The sequence below is a fragment of the Falco cherrug genome, chromosome 5, assembly GCF_023634085.1.
Source record: "Falco cherrug isolate bFalChe1 chromosome 5, bFalChe1.pri, whole genome shotgun sequence".
NCBI classification, from domain to species: domain Eukaryota; kingdom Metazoa; phylum Chordata; class Aves; order Falconiformes; family Falconidae; genus Falco; species Falco cherrug.
The window spans coordinates 54,353,801-54,366,821 of NC_073701.1; the positions used below are offsets into that span (position 1 = coordinate 54,353,801).

Below are 13,021 nucleotides of genomic sequence, written 5' to 3' on the forward strand. Positions count from 1 at the left end.
AACAGCTGACTGTTGCCAACAGAGAGGGAATGTTACTGGACTGGTTCTCTTGCCCACAAGGGAAAGCAAGAGGTGAAGTTGCAAGGAGTATTTTTCAAATGAGCAGTGAAATGAACATCTGCCCCTAGAACTATAAGCACCAAGAACCATACCCATACATTTAGACCACATTATTCCTTCTTTGGTGCAAGTCAAGACTAGCACCAAGATAGGTCATCAAATAACTCTGGTATCAGAACAGTTCACCTTGGCGTATCTCTTTCACCTCACCTTAGCTTCTGGCCATACGAAGACCTCCTAAAGCCCCTTGAAATGCTTGAAGGATTTGGTGTTGTACCAGCATTGTTTGCTCTGGCAGTAGTACTCAACAAAATCCCCAAGGATGTTGACGTTCCTGGTTGTGAACATCCTCTTTTTGGTAACCGTGCTTCCTTTGGTACCTGCTGTTCCCACAGTGAGTGCGGTGTGTTCTGTGGTTCCTACATGCATGTTGGTTTTCACTGTTGTTAATGGATGAGAACCAACACAGATTCCTTCTGAAGACAGTCTTCAGATCCCGTTACATTTTAAACCCATGCCTCACTGGCCAGTATCTCAAGATGTTACTAAGATCTTGTATAATATCTTCATCTCCTCCTAAAAAGCGTATAGAATAATCTACTTCTCTTCAACTACGTAGTACTGTTTGCCCACATCGTATCAACTACAGAAGGGGGAAACAAAATCAAGCAAGCTTCCTTTTTGTTGGGAAACAACGGAATTTCTTACCTCACTTACAGCTGTGAGTGCAAGATGTGGGCACTGTTATCATACTTCATTATTAAACTTACTAACCGTGAGATTTTCTTCACAAATGTCTTCCCTCTGGTCAGTGAAAATCCTGGATTCCAGGACAGAAATCCTTTTACCTTCTAGGAGAACTTGCAAAGCTGCTATAAATACAGAAGATGCTATTTGAGAGCCAGTGATAACATTGGTCACTTCTTGATGGTGTGGTACTAGCCTGCCAAACAAAAGGAAGTCTGATTTTGAAGATTTTTTCAACGGGATGCCCCTTTTTATTTTAAGGATAGATAAACCCTGATCTTAAGTTTTCAAGCTAAGCTTAAGTTTCTCGCATTTGTGTTTACCTTTCCATGCCACCTATAACATCAAGGACAGTTTTACCTTTTGAAGAGCTGTATTGCTGTTGCCGTTTGCATGAAGGACTTTGAAACCTTCCTCCAAACACATAGTAGTGTGGGACATAAATTGGGAAATGAACGGTTTTAAATTTGTTCTAGCAGCCTTGCATTTGAAGATTGGAAAGAGAGTTTACTTTCCCATTAACTCAGCTCTTCAAAATGTAGTATAACTGTACTTCCATTTCCTGCCTTCTTTCTCTCTTGGGAGTCCTTGAAGGTCACATACCTCTGGAACTTTGTAGTGGAGGGGGAACTGCAGTTTCACTTTATAGACTCCTGTAATGAATATGAGAGAAGGTGGTGTATAAGCGTTTCCTCCATGAGTATAAAGCAGTGATAAATCCTTTGATCTTATGTGGTAGGATGGGTGTCTCTCTGCAGTATGCATCGTGTTAGAGAATTACTAGTTTTACCATTATGGTCCATGTGAAGTTTCTTGTGCATTCCTCTGGCTTCTCCCATATCACGTTGGCTGTTACGATACAGTGGAAATGGCCCACCTATGATTTTCGTTTTGAATTAATTGAAAAAATTACTATTTTATTTAGAATTCTGAAATATGTAACTGACACATCTGTATTCTGATTTTTTCCCTGCGATATGTATTCTGAAGGACGCTAAGTTTCTGTATCACAAACTTTCTGAATTTTTTATTTCGTATGTTGAATATTAAGCATGAAAAAAACCTACTCTTTAGTGAAATTGAAATGCATCTTCCCTATTTTGTGTAATCTAGAGTCCACCAATCCTTTTGGTTCCTTCATTTTGTGTCTCACTAAACAAGGTTTTTGTTTTAGATGACTGTGCTGCTTCTGAGAGCTCCTTTTTATAAACCTTTTCTATGCTAATTTTTTTTAATGTTTGTATTAAGAATTTGGTTCTGAAGGCAAAGTATTTATTAAAGATCTATTTAATGGCAGATATTTTGAAAAGAATTTGTCTAACATAATGTAGTATTGAAGCAACTATGACTACCATTACATTAGCATGAATGTTTCCTAATATATAAAAATGCATTTTGCCAACCTGTTTGGCATACTTTGAGTAATTTGTAACTGCTGATACAAAAAATTGTTCAGAACAGCTAAGATTATAATGCTTAAACTTAAGCTTTGTTTTTTCCATTGTTGCTTTTTTAGAATGTTTTAGCTGACACATTTGAACTAACAAGTCCCAGAACTCTAGAACAGAGAAGTGGATTTCACTTTATAAAAAACTAGCTGAGGACCACGGGAGAGTCTAAACTTCGACTTCACTAGCTAATTAACAGTCTAAAATACATCAGAATTGGAAGCTTGAACTTAATGTTATATCTCAAAAAACCCTTTGAAACATTTGCATTGTTGCACATTAATGTCAAAATATTAAGTGGATTTTTTTCTTTTTTTTTTAATAATGCTATCTCCTGTTGTATCATATTCAAAAAGTTGCTGTGCTTTTGAAGAAATTTGAAATGAGTGTGTGTGTGTGTGTGTTGTTTTTGTTTTGTTTTTTTAAGAGAGTCCTTAATACGGACTGCATTCCAGTGTCTTCAGTTGGTTGTGACAGACTTTCTTCCAACAATGCCATGTACTTGTCTACAGATAGTTGTTGAAGTTGCAGGAAGCTTTGGACTTCACAATCAAGAGCTAAATATTAGCTTAACTTCAATTGGTTTGTTGGTGAGTTTTATATTAACCTACAATGATGCTGCTTCTGGCTTTTTCTTTTTTTTTTCTTTTTTTTTTTTTCTTAAATGAAAATTTATCTGTAGTCAATTCTACAGATGAAAGCAAAACCTATTTTTTGAGTTCTTACTGAACTCCTATGCTGGAGTTCGGAATCATATGTAAATTGAGTAGGCACAATTTATCTTTAATCTACATGACTCCAGGGTTAAAGAAATAGTACTGTGTTGTAAGCACATTCATCGCTGTCTTATTTTTAATATACGTTTTCCCTTTCTAGTACTTCATGTATGACTGGGGCATGAAAGCTGAGGCTAAGAAAAGTACTTTCTGCATCTCACAGTACTTATGTGCTGACTGTCTTCCATCAGTACAGAGAAATTAATATCTTGATGTACTTTGCAAAATGCTTTTAAATGTGAAAATGAGAAACAGTTTATTTCATGATCATTAAGAGCATTGTAATATTTTTATTGTACAACAGCATATGTCTTATTTATTTTGTAGTGGAATATTTCAGATTATTTTTTCCAAAGAGGTGAAATAATTGAAAAGGAGCTAAACAAAGAAGAAGCAGTGTTGCAGAAACAGGCAGAAGAAAAGGGAGTGATGCTGAATAGACCTTTTCATCCTGCATCACCGTTTGACTGTCTTTGGTTATGCCTGTATGCCAAACTTGGAGAGCTGTGTGTGGATCCCCGACCTGCAGTTAGAAAAAGCGCTGGGCAGACATTGTTTTCTACTATTGGTGCTCATGGAACTTTGTTGCAACATTCAACATGGCACACAGTAATATGGAAGGTATGATGTGTAAACTTTCACTGAATATTTTTTAAATTGCATTCATATTTTAATAACCATTGACATGCTATTTTAATATCAATTAGCTAGTTTATTAAGACTTTTTAAAGATAACATATGGTGGCAGAAGTCTGATTTCTTAGGTTTTGTGGGTGGTTTTTTACACTGTCTCTTCTCTGGCCCTTAAAGCCTCTTATGAAATGTGATTTTTGTATCTTCATGAGTTCTTTCTTACTCAGGAGTTGGATAAAAAGGCTGTTCCCTTCCTATAAGAATGAATGACTCGTTTCTTTGTGCAAAAGTATAGAGACGTTTGAGGGTCATATGATTGGACTGATCTGATATTATTATTGATCTGTTGTTGCTTTGTGCTCTGTTTTGGCTCTTTTTGAGAGGATCTGTCAAATACCCTGTTCTAAATCACAGTCATGTTGGGTTATACCTTACGGAAGAATCAGGCTGTAGTTGAGTCTGCAAGTTGTATCTGTTGAGGTATCAGACATCCACTGGTTTGCTAACTTCTGTTAGTGGTAACACTGCCCTCAGTGGTTTTGATCATGCTGTTTCTAACCCTTCTCAAGTAAACAACCGTTGACTGATCCTTACTCTCACCTGTTGCAGGGACTGTTTAGAATAAGAGAATTCTCAAGAAGACACAGTGACAGAAAGGACAATGGAAAAAATTACTATGTTTTGCTATTTTACCATAAATACAACTATGTTATTTGAAAAGTTGCTTTTTTCCTCTTTTTCTGACTATTACAGGTTTTATTTCACCTGTTGGATAGGGTTCGAGAATCTTCCACCACAGCTGACAAAGAGAAGATTGAATCAGGAGGAGGCAATATTCTCATCCATCATTCAAGGGATACAGCTGAGAAACAGTGGGCTGAGACATGGGTATTAACACTGGCTGGAGTTGCAAGAATATTTAACACCAGGAGATACTTACTGCAGCCTTTAGGTAAAGTTTATACAATAACTTTAAACAGTTATTGAAAGATACAGTAATAAACTTTCTGCTTTTGTATTATTTATTTTTTTTCAGTGAAAGTACTGGGCAAGAATCTTAGCTTAAAAATGTGTTCTGTTGTGTCTCGCCGTAAGTGTGATGAAAATTACAGAGTTTTTAATTCGTGTTCCTTGGGGCCAAAAGTTATAAGTACCAGTTTCTTCTTCTCTATGACAGTACTTGAAATTAAATCTCACTAGTCACAATTCTAGGTGCCAAATAGCTTTAATTTCTGGTAGCCTGATAACAATAATAATTTCTCTGTTCTTTTGGTTGTCAGAACATATTTTTCCTCTTGTCTTTCTAAGGTTACGCAGTACTTGCCTGGAACTCTTCTGTAGCATCAGTGTGTCAAGTTTAGCAGTGTTCTTACAATATGAAGAGATCTCACTTCATTCAGTGAAGTACTGAACATTTATATTGTTCAGTTGTATGCAGTATTATTTTACAGTAGCTTGGTAAATGACCTAGTGTTTAATTTCTTTAAGGAGAAAGGGAAAAAGAAGCAGGGAATGTATAGGTTGCAAAGAAAATTCCCCACTACATCAATATACTTTCACTATCCCATAGTATGCAATTAATACATATATGAACTAGAAATAAGTTGTGTTTTATTTCATTTTGGTTGTTTTTGATACAGATATCAATACATGAATAACTATCAAGGGTATTGCTGAAATGTAGTAGATTTTAAATTATATTAGACCTGAGTTAAAATTGAATAAAAAACTAAAACATTACAGGGCTGTTTTAATTATTCAAACCCTGTAATTAGTAACATAGAAAATTGAAGGTTAAGGCTAAATTTAATGAAAAACTCAAACTCCAAAAATCTTTCTCCACAGTACAATTATCAGAGCATTTTAAAATAAATTCTTTATAACTCTATTGCATGACTATAGATTTGACCCTTAATTCTTTGTGTGTACTTCACACTTTTTGAATTCAGCAGGCATCTGGTATGTATAAGAACAAATCTGTTTCACTATCCTGAATAAAGAAAACATTTTTTTCTGATATGGGATGTGGTATGTGATTTTTTTGCTAGCAAATTTGACATGAATTTAGATATATTATTTCTTTCCTCATATTTCATGTTCATTCTTTCTGGTTACAGTTGAACTGATAATATTCTGAAATTCATCCAAGCCATCACCTAACCTCATGACATTTTTCTGTATTAGAGTAACAAGTACATGAAAAGCCTTCTAGAGACAGGGTGGATGGGAAGGGGAATAGGAGGACAGTTCTAAGTTAATTTTTTTGCTCTTTCTTTTTTTAAATAGGAGACTTTTCCCAAGCCTGGGATGTTCTTCTTGATCACATCCAATCAGCAGCACTCAGCAAAAATAACGAAGTTTCCTTGGCTGCTCTGAAAAGCTTCCAGGAGATCTTACAAATTGTTTCTCCTGTCCGAGACTCAGAGAAACCTGATACACCACCGGCTATCAACGTTTCTGTACCTGTGGTGGTAGGGACAACAACTGCCACTAGTATTGGCAGATCATTCATGAGAACTGATTCCATAGGAGAAAGAATAGGAAGATACAATGGTTCTGAACCACCTGTAATAACAGATGAGATTGAAGATTTGAATCTTTGGTGGGCAGCCTGGAACAGCTGGTATAGGATTGGTTCAGAAAGTACAAGGCCTCCAATTACTTGTGATAAATTGACTTTCATTCCCAGCCAGCCTTTTCTTACAGCTTTAATTCAGATATTCCCAGCTCTTTACCAGCACATCAAAACTGGTTTCAGCATGGATGATCTGCAGAAGCTGGGTGTCATTTTGCACGGTGCTGTTTCGGTTCCAATCAGTTCTGATGCTTCCCCTTTCATCCTTCCATCTTACACTGAGGCAGTTTTGACAAGTTTACAGGAAGCAGTGCTTACAGCTTTAGATGTTTTACAAAAGGTAATAATGTGACTTCAAATGCGTGGTGAAAAGATAAACTACACCGTGTCTCAATTTGTCTTCTCAGAACTATAGTGTGGTGACTCAAACATGAATTTTTATATTATTTGTAATTGCACAGTGTTATTGGAACAATCAGATCTCCATTCCTGGTGCAGCCCAGGTGCTCATCATTGAAAAGAATGGTGTAATCTTTATGAAATCCACTTTTGCTTGATTGCAGAAATACCCTCAGTGTTGTGCTGTGTTTGTAGCCATTTACTTGTCTGTCTAATATTAAATTATTGTACTGTACGAAGGTCTGTACATAGAGTTGGGGGAACAGTCCCACAAACAGTATTCCTTACGTTGCCCAGGTACTGCCATAAACAAAGTCAAGAACAGTGATCATGAGAACTTCGAGTTCATACAAAATGTAATATATAAAACGTCTATGGCAGACCGCCTGCCTTCTTGCCTCTTGTTAACCAGTTGTTTAAGCAGAAGTGCAGCATTTTCCTTAAGAAGTTCCTACTATAGAACTTACCCTCAAATAGCACCTTTCCTGGAAGTGAATCTATAAACAACAGATTAGGGTGCCCTTTTTCTGCATAGTTAAAAAAAAAAAAATTGCTTCTTTCTGGAGTTGTAAAATATCTCCTTGCAAAATACAGTGTTCATTCAGAAAACTTGTTTATTCAAAAGAAACAAAGCTGATAATGATTGGGATCATGCATTTATATTGTGCTGCTTTAAAAGCCCCGAAGCTACAAATTTGCCCCAAAAAGCCTACTCAGGAAATGCTAGAGTGAAAGCTATCCATGTGATCTGACTTTATTCCTTTGGGCTTTCATTTTATGCCTACTTCGCTTAGCTGTGTGGTCACGCCCCTGCCCGCCAACTGCCCCCAAAAGGATCCTGCCCCATTTCGTTCACGGAACACGTGGTGCCTACAAAATGAGCAGCAATTCAGTATCTTGTTTTCTTTTTGCTTCATGTGGATTGACTTCTCTCATACTTACTTAAACCCTAGAAGCAAGGCAGATTCATTACCTTGCAGTCATTTCTTTATGGGTTTAACGAATATTCATTAATCTATTTTGAGAACAGATGTGTAAGGTTAGAAGTTGGTATTAAATCTCAGTTTTGTGTGTGGGAATATAAATAGCGAAGTTTTAACACCAATTGTATCCACTACATTTTCATCCTTTTCCAGTCAGGCTTGACCCTTTTGTACCCTTCCCTTTACAGCAGGTCAGCCCTGCCCTAGTCCTGTTCTCCCCACTTACTCCATGTATTCATCTCTAAGATTCTTCTGTTTCTTTGCTGGTCTCCTTATCCAGGTGTTCTTAGTTCCCAAAGGCTGCAGGCATTTGTCCTGCAGGTTTCCTGGAAGAACCCCCATTTGTGATTGGTTTTCCTCACAATACCTTCATACCTCCAGGGTTGGGATTCTAGCCCCGTGTTGGGTGCCAAAAAGAACTGTCATAGTTTAACCCCAGCTGACAAGTAAGTACCATGCAGCTGCTCACTCACTCCTCCCACCTTGCAATAGGAAGGGGAGGAGAATCAGTAAAAGGTAAAACCCATCAGCTGAGATAAGAATAGTTTAATAATTGAAATAAAGTAAAAAAGAAAAAAAAAACACACACCAAAAAGCACAAAATCAAGCAAACAATAGTAATCGTAATAAAAAGCAGAGGGAGAGGGGAATGAAACCCAAGGAGGAAAAAACCAAAGTGATATACAATGCAGTTGCTCGCCACCAGCTGACTGACACTCAGCCAGTCCCCGAGCAGCAATCAGCAGCCCCTGGCCAGTTCTGCCCAGTTTCTATACTGAGCATGACGTTCTATGGTATGGAATATCCCTTTGGCTAGTTTGGGTCAGCTGTCCTGACTTTGCTTTATCTCGGCTTCTTGTGCACCTGCTCACTGGCAGACATGGGAAACAGATAAGTCCTTGATCTAGGGTAAGCACTACTTAACAACAACTAAAACATTATTCTCATACTAAATCCAAACACAGCACTGTACCAGTTAAGAAAATTAACTCTTATCTCAGCCAAAACCAGGACAGTATTAGTGCTTTTCAAAGAAGGGGTTACCAGAGTTTTTAAAAGGAGGAAAACCTGCATGTTTTTTATACTCTTGATCTTGTCAAGATGTTAAACCGGTTTAAGTAAACTTCAGCTAAACAATAACAAAAGCAATAACTCCCCATGAAAAATAGAGATATCTCTATTCCCCTGTCCCAATATAAATAGTTAGTATGGCAGTTACAAGCCTCTGCAAATACAGATTAAGCTGGGGTTAAACCACGACATGGATTTACATAGGAAGGTACCTCAGTTTATACAGTAGCTCCCACCCTATCTATAGTTGTGTTACTAACAAGCCAGCACTGAAGTCAATCAAAAAATAAGTTTAAGTGTATTTGGATATCACTAAGTTCTGTGAAGTCATATGATCGCTCTTCTTGGATATATAACGCGATACAATTCACATAACAAGGCAGGCAGGCAGTGCTGGTGTGGAGCAAAGGCTGTCCATCACGTGGTTTTGCTGGAGGCCACAGTATCTTCTTCCTCAGTTGAAATGAATTAATATTCTCAGGAGTACTCACAGGAGCTAGTGGAATGGTTAAAGGAAGAGTATGTAAATATTTTCCATTTTCTCTGAAACAAAGTATTTCTAAAATATTTGCATGTGGGATCAGATTGAGTTTTGTTCTTTGCTGATACGGGAAGATTTGGGTCAGTTCTGATTTTCTAAGAAGTTCTGGAACAACTTGTAGTTGGAATAGCATGAAAAAACCCCAACATTTTTAAGACTGAGCCTCTGACTGGTTTAATAAAGAGATTTTATGATGTGATTGCACTAGTAAAAGATTGCAACTCGGGAATATAGCACTGGAAGGGAACTTTGATTCTCCTTTCAGACTTCCATGTGTTGAGCCCATTTTACACTCCTTGTTTTGTTCTTAATTTTATTTCTCATCAGACCTTGTCTTCTGGACTTTCACGGCTGTAGTGTAGCTGCCTGCTTCATCACTGTAGCCTCAGCTAAAGTTTGTACACAAGTGCAAATTCTCTTGATTATTCTCAGTCCCTCCCTACGTTAACTCCAGGTCAACCCTGCAGTGAGCCAGCTGGCTCATCAAACAGAGGAACGCAGATACATGCTTGGGTGTCAGACACATTTGAATTCTGCCTCTGTAGGCAGTATGGATGCAAACCTCTTGAGCGATGAGTGTGGTAGACTCAAGGCTGTATTTACACATACCGACAAAGATGGTAGAGAATTAGCTACAGAAAACTGTAAAAAAACCCAGTAGTCTGACAGTAGTTGCACTGGGAGTTGTTAGATAAATCTGAACTATTTAAAAAGTTTGAAGGTTAGTACTAGAATCCTTTAAAGCATAAATTTCTGAACCTAAAGTACCGTATCAATTTTTACAACAAACAGTTGACTGCAGAGTATTTTATTTTAGGTTTTGGCTGTGTTTTACTGTTGTCCAACCATTACTTTTTGATTTATACATGTCTCTTAAGTATGTAAATAAGTGCACTTCATGCAGTAAATGGTACTTTGTTTTATAAGCATGTCTTAAAGATACTTTCAACATCCTTAGTGACACATGTGACTTTTAGATCAGCAATTAAACCTTTAGTCTTCTGCCACACAGGTGAATATCTAGGATCTAAGCATCTTTTCCAGAAAAGAAGTATGGCTTTTTAGAAGGAGTGCTGCGCTATATTCATAATGTTGATTAAGCTTTTTGAGCATTAGAGAAGAGTTTTGAATTGCAGAAAGCTGAGGAAAAGCGAAAGGCCATTGTGGGTCACGGAGCGCTCTACTGTGAGTTGTAGATTGCCTGAAGGTTGCACCTAGGTCTTAGGGTCATCTAGTGATGACAGTGCCTGTAACCCCTGTTGGCTTGCTCCCTCTCATGGCTGGGGACTCAGAATATTTGCTAGCCCGTCTACTGCCACAGCTCATGACACAGCCCCAGCATGGAGGCTGCACTCAAACAGCTTTGGAGCAGCTGGCACCTTGAGTGAGTTCAGCCACAACTTGTCATGCGTGATCTGTGGTTAATGAAAAGGGGGGGTAATTCCTCCCCAGAGGAAAATGACAGTACAAGCACAAGGTCTTTTTGTGGAGCAATAAATAGACTGTTTCTTGAAGCTTTGAGAGGAGAGACTTTGAGAAGAAAGGCAAGACATTTAAAATGACAGAAAATAATTAGGAGTAACTTCATAGAATCGTTGTGTTTGGCTTTGAAAATAAAAGCCCCAAGATTGCCTTGGGATTTGTATTGCAACAGGAAATCATTAGATTACGACAACGTGGTATTTCATTGACATCTTTTAAGTATATCACCCTTCGTGAAATGTTTTCCATTTTAAAGCAAGATTATGAGTTTCAGCTATACTAAAACCATATCATCCTCATTTTATTTATGTTCCTTTCTGTAAGACACAATTTTATCTGCTTATGAAAACCTTGTATGAATTACTTCTGAGATTTAAATGTTCTTTGAAGTAGAACTTAAAGAAGATGTGGCTGAGACCAACAGACAGGACTTAACGTAGGCCTTATGCTTTGCTGTCATGTCAAATCAGAATTTGTGAAGAAGAGATATCTTTCATTGGACAAAATGAGATAGCTGTATTTACTAAGCTATATATGCCCAGGTATCTTGCTACTTACTTTACTTTAATAGAATAACAAAACTTACGTTCCTTAAACTGTTAGAACTATACACTGTCTTTTATACAGCTCTTGCTGTACAGACTCTTGCATAGTCTTATATGGGAATTTTTCTTTAGGAGCTCCTTGTACTGATGCAGATTTTTGAATACAAAAGTTCAAAATACATATTAAGCTTTTGTATTTTCTTTTGGTATAGGCTATATGTGTGGGCTCAGAAAGTATGCAGATAATGTATCCTGCAATCTTTGACCAGCTGTTGGCCTTTGTAGAATTTTCCTGCAAGCCTCCACAGTATGGACAGTTGGAAACAAAGCATGTTGCGAATGCAAAGTATAATCAGGTAATTAATTAGAAATCTCGCTTGTTTCACTTGGCTGGTGAACTGAATTCAGTTTCAGATATAGGTCGTTTTGCAAGATGCATTTATTCCATCTGGAAAAACTTTGCTGTGCATGTTGTACAGTATAATATGTTAATTTATTAGTTGTTTTTTTGAAACATGCTTTTGTTATCTTTGTTTGCTCCCTTTGGATTCTACTTTGCTTTTATAGATTGTATTCCTCTGTGTAGGAAGGGTCATGCCTGGACACCAGACATAGTGAATGTGTCTGAATTTTTCCAGTGAATTAATCTAAAATAACTTGTCCTACATGTGATACCAAATTTAGTAGAAAGACATAATAATTTTGAATGGAGAAAATTCCCTCATGCTGCAAGTTTTTTAATTGCACGTGCTGTAGAGAAATGGGACATGTTCAGTAATTCTTTTGATCTGTGTACTCTGCTGTTCACTAAGCATGAGCATCTGATTCAGTGTAATCAAAGAGGTAACTATTATGTATGTATTAATTCTTCTTATTCTGTTTGTCCTGCAACACAATGGAATCACACTAGATACAACTATTTGCACCGGTGAGTTAAATTTCCTTACAGATTGTCCTAATGTAGTTGTCTTGCCTAGACTGCAACATTTCTCCTACTTAAATGTACTTTACTTCAGTGTAGAGTACATTTCCATAGTCAGACTACACTGTATTTGCAGTTTTGTTGCTTGGACCATATTCTTAGCAAACCTTGCATGCATTAAACAGAAAGTTCAATGCAAAACATATGTTTTCACATATAGTTCAGTAATTTACTGATTTCTTTTCCTAGGCGGAATGGGTAGCATTGAATTATGTACCGTTTGCTGAGAGATCATTGGAAGTTGTTGTGGACTTATACCAAAAGACAGCTTGCCATAAAGCTGTGGTAACGGAGAAGGTTCTTCAGAACATTATTAAGGTAAAAGTTTTTTCTGCATACGCGCTGAATTTAATGAGCTCATATTGAAAGTCATGAGTTTTATTTTGAGCTAGTATTGATAAACACTTTCTGGGAAGCCTAAAGCTTTAGTAAACAAATGGAAATTTTATGAAGACACGCAGAAGGTAGTAATTTCTTTTCAAGCTGCAAAAGTATTGATTAGCCTATATGTATTGTTCTTTAGCTGGATAATGTCAGCATCAGTATTTCACTGTTAAGATAGAAATTAACAAATGTGTTAGACCACAAAGTATTAATCTTTTAAAGTATTATGCACCTGAATCTGATAAGCAGGCCTCTTGGTAAACATGGCGTTGAAGTAGAGACCAGTTTCTGTAGAGTGACATATATGCTTTGTGGACGTGCGCTCTAGCTATTGCTTTTGATTTTTTAATTACTTTTGTGTGTCATTGATGTAGCTATGAAATGTTACAGATGCA

At 37.1% G+C, this 13,021-nt stretch overlaps 1 protein-coding gene and 1 long non-coding RNA gene across 4 annotated transcripts in view; both read left to right on the top strand.

The window, feature by feature from the left end:
- Window positions 1–13,021, top strand: part of MON2 (MON2 homolog, regulator of endosome-to-Golgi trafficking) — a 73,911-nt gene that overhangs the window by 43,997 nt on the left and 16,893 nt on the right. For 2 of the 3 annotated variants that reach the window (XR_008732576.1, XM_055712561.1), the window contains exons 23-29: window positions 2,683–2,845; window positions 3,359–3,652; window positions 4,418–4,616; window positions 5,951–6,579; window positions 11,473–11,616; window positions 12,171–12,188; window positions 12,432–12,560. Coding sequence is in view for 2 of the 3 variants with exons in the window: in XM_055712561.1 (XP_055568536.1) it covers window positions 2,683–2,845; window positions 3,359–3,652; window positions 4,418–4,616; window positions 5,951–6,579; window positions 11,473–11,616; window positions 12,171–12,188; window positions 12,432–12,560 (1,576 nt within the window). In the remaining variant the exon portion in view is untranslated. The remainder of the gene's footprint in view (window positions 1–2,682; window positions 2,846–3,358; window positions 3,653–4,417; window positions 4,617–5,950; window positions 6,580–11,472; window positions 11,617–12,170; window positions 12,189–12,431; window positions 12,561–13,021) is intronic. The other variant, XM_055712562.1, reaches the window with a different exon arrangement.
- LOC129736251 (uncharacterized) lies at window positions 6,586–8,203 on the top strand. The gene is made up of 2 exons (XR_008732578.1): window positions 6,586–7,965; window positions 8,039–8,203. It is a non-coding gene; the product is annotated as an uncharacterized LOC129736251 (long non-coding RNA).